General features: G+C 52.8%; 1 protein-coding gene across 1 annotated transcript; it reads right to left on the bottom strand.

Moving 5' to 3' along the window:
- Positions 1–224: 224 nt before the first annotated feature.
- LOC142032496 (pinopsin) lies at positions 225–2,143 on the bottom strand. Its single transcript, XM_075031136.1, has 4 exons — positions 1,724–2,143; positions 959–1,141; positions 374–519; positions 225–236 (listed from the first exon to the last, which is right to left on the bottom strand). The coding sequence occupies exons 1-4, from the start codon at positions 2,070–2,072 to the stop codon at positions 225–227; spliced, it is 690 nt and encodes a 229-aa protein (XP_074887237.1). The 5' UTR covers positions 2,073–2,143.
- Between the last annotated feature and the right edge of the window lie 308 nt (positions 2,144–2,451).

Below are 2,451 nucleotides of genomic sequence, written 5' to 3'. Positions count from 1 at the left end.
TGCCAGTGCATGGCAAACGGGGCTCACTTTTGTGCATTGCACAGTTCTGTCCAGGCAAAAGTTCAGTATTTTCTAACCTGGGCTTGTATCTACTGTAGGTGCCCATTTTTCCCCGTGTGTGAGTTCTGTATTCTTGCGGCGGCAGAAGAACTTTATATTCTTGATACAAGCTGCTGGAACAAGGTCCTACTTTATATCGGCCTGGCGCTGTGCAAAGTGTTGTGTTATGTTGCAGCCTGTTGCAAGGAACAGAGTCAGCTCCATCGACTGTCACAAAAACCTGCCGTGAGGCTCTTCATCCCGACAGAGATGTGCCTCGCCAGCGGTTTTGGGAGCAGAAAACCATTAACTCGCCTGCACCTGCCGTACTTACCACTCGCAGGGTCATCAGCAGGTTGGTGTAGGAGAAGAGAATCAGGCTGAGGGGCATCACGAAGCAGGTGACAAACAAGGCCAAGATGTAGCTGTTGTTGTTGCTGCCACCGGTATACCAGTTGGGCCCACAAGAGGTTCTCAGACCTGGAACAAACAAGTTTCAAAACAAGCCTAAACCGATCATGGGTTTGGACAGGGGCTCAGTAACAGGCTCCGAAAGAGCAGGCGCCGGCGCTGCCCCTCTTCGCCATGCTGCCCGAGCACCTCTCGCTTTTCCATCCCCAAGGACCTGGAGATCAGTCACTGTGGTTTTGGGCTGGCCGACTGCTCTGTGTAGGAGGGTGATTGCTCGTGGCATGCAGCGTTACACCAAGCCTCTACATAAGCAGGTTTTGGGCTGGGTTGGCTGCAGTGTGTTGTGCCGTGCACTCCTGCAAAACAACCTCCGGGAGAGGATTATTGCCTGAGCAAGCAGGAGGTGTTAACATTTTAGATACCAGCATAGACGCTCTCCAACTACCCCACGCTTGAAAATGATACGTAAGAAGACGACGCTGTGGAGTCTGAAGCACATCTCCCCTACCTTCGGGCACGTAGCTGCTCCAGCCCATGAGCGGTGGGGTCGTCCAGAGCAGCGACCAGCTCCACGTGAAGGCGCAGCCGCTGACGGCATGCCGGTGCTGGAACCGAAAGTCTCCCAGGGGTCTGCAGACCACGATGTACCGCTCGAAGGCCAGGATGGCCAGGGACCACAGCCCCACGATACCTGGGGGGAGAAGGAGAGTTTGTGTCCTAGGAACAGGCTCTTCTGTGGCTCTGCTGCCCATGCTGGGACGTAGCAGATGAAGATTAAGAGCTGTTGAAGTCAATATTGTAAAAAGAAGTAAAAGTCAGACGTTTTTCTTATGGCAGGGATAGCTGTGAGAATATCTGGCCCTTAAAAATGAAGCTGGCAATTGGGTGTCTATGACGCATCGTGGTTATGGCCACAGTTTCTCCACTGGAGTGTCGACAAAAGGTTTTGTGCAGTTCCACGTTTCTGATCTACCCACAACCATGTGCTAACACGGCAGCCAGCACCCATGAAGCACATCTCGAGCAAGGACTCCCAATGTGCCCAAAAGTGACATTCCTGCCCTCTGAAGACCAAGACAGAACATGTGGTGACCTGGCAGAGCCAACCATCTACTTGACCCTTCCCTGCGCTAAAGAGTAGCAGAAGAACATGAGTTTTACATCACACACAAAAGCATTGACTTTCGGAGAAGCGGCAAGCTGATGAAACGTTCCCCAAATGCTAAACACAAGAGCACCAACCCAAGACGGGTCTCAAGGTTCGTGCCCTTACCTGTCAGGGAGACCATGAAGCCCTCCAGCTCGCACATCCGTTTGCCGAAGACGAAGAAGCCGTTGATGTTGTTGGAGAAGCTGACGGAGCTGCCGCAGAGCGTCACCAGCAGGTCGGCCACGGCCAGGTTCACCAGGATGTAGTTCAGCGGGGACCGGAGCTTCTTGTACCTGATGGAAACGACGATGACCAAGCCGTTCACAACCGAGGCGGAGACCACAACGATGCCCATCAGCACGGCCACCGACAGGTACATGCCCCGCGGGGCCTGGTGGGGCCACTGGGGGCCATCGAAAGGCCCCGGGGTCCCATTATTTGGGGGGTCCTGCGAGCTGTTGGAGGAGTACATCGGGCTGCTTCTGGAGCACCGGTGCCGGGCCAGTGGAGGCAGGTGACCCTCCCAAAAGCAAAGCTTCTTTATAAAGCAGGAGGGCCTGACGCACCCCAGAGGAGCTTTGCATTAAAATACCTTAAGCTTTTTTTTAATCATCTGAAGGGTTTGTTCTCCCTCCCCTCTTTTTATAATCAGCTCTTTATTCCAGAGGGGATAAAGAGTGACTTAAAAAAAAAAATCTGATGACCGAACGGTGCATCATTTAATTGAGTAAATAGATTTTTTTATTTTTTTTTTTTTTTAACCTTGTGCTTCCCACCTGCATTCCTCTGTAAGCGTGACCCCTGCCCAGCCTCGGCACCCGGGACTGGCCGTTATTCTCCGTGCTGTGGGT

The sequence above is a fragment of the Buteo buteo genome, chromosome 7 (genome assembly GCF_964188355.1).
Source record: "Buteo buteo chromosome 7, bButBut1.hap1.1, whole genome shotgun sequence".
NCBI classification, from domain to species: Eukaryota; Metazoa; Chordata; class Aves; order Accipitriformes; family Accipitridae; genus Buteo; species Buteo buteo.
The sequence above is the reverse complement of the archived record's forward strand: the minus strand, read 5'-3'. Positions and strand labels throughout refer to the sequence as shown.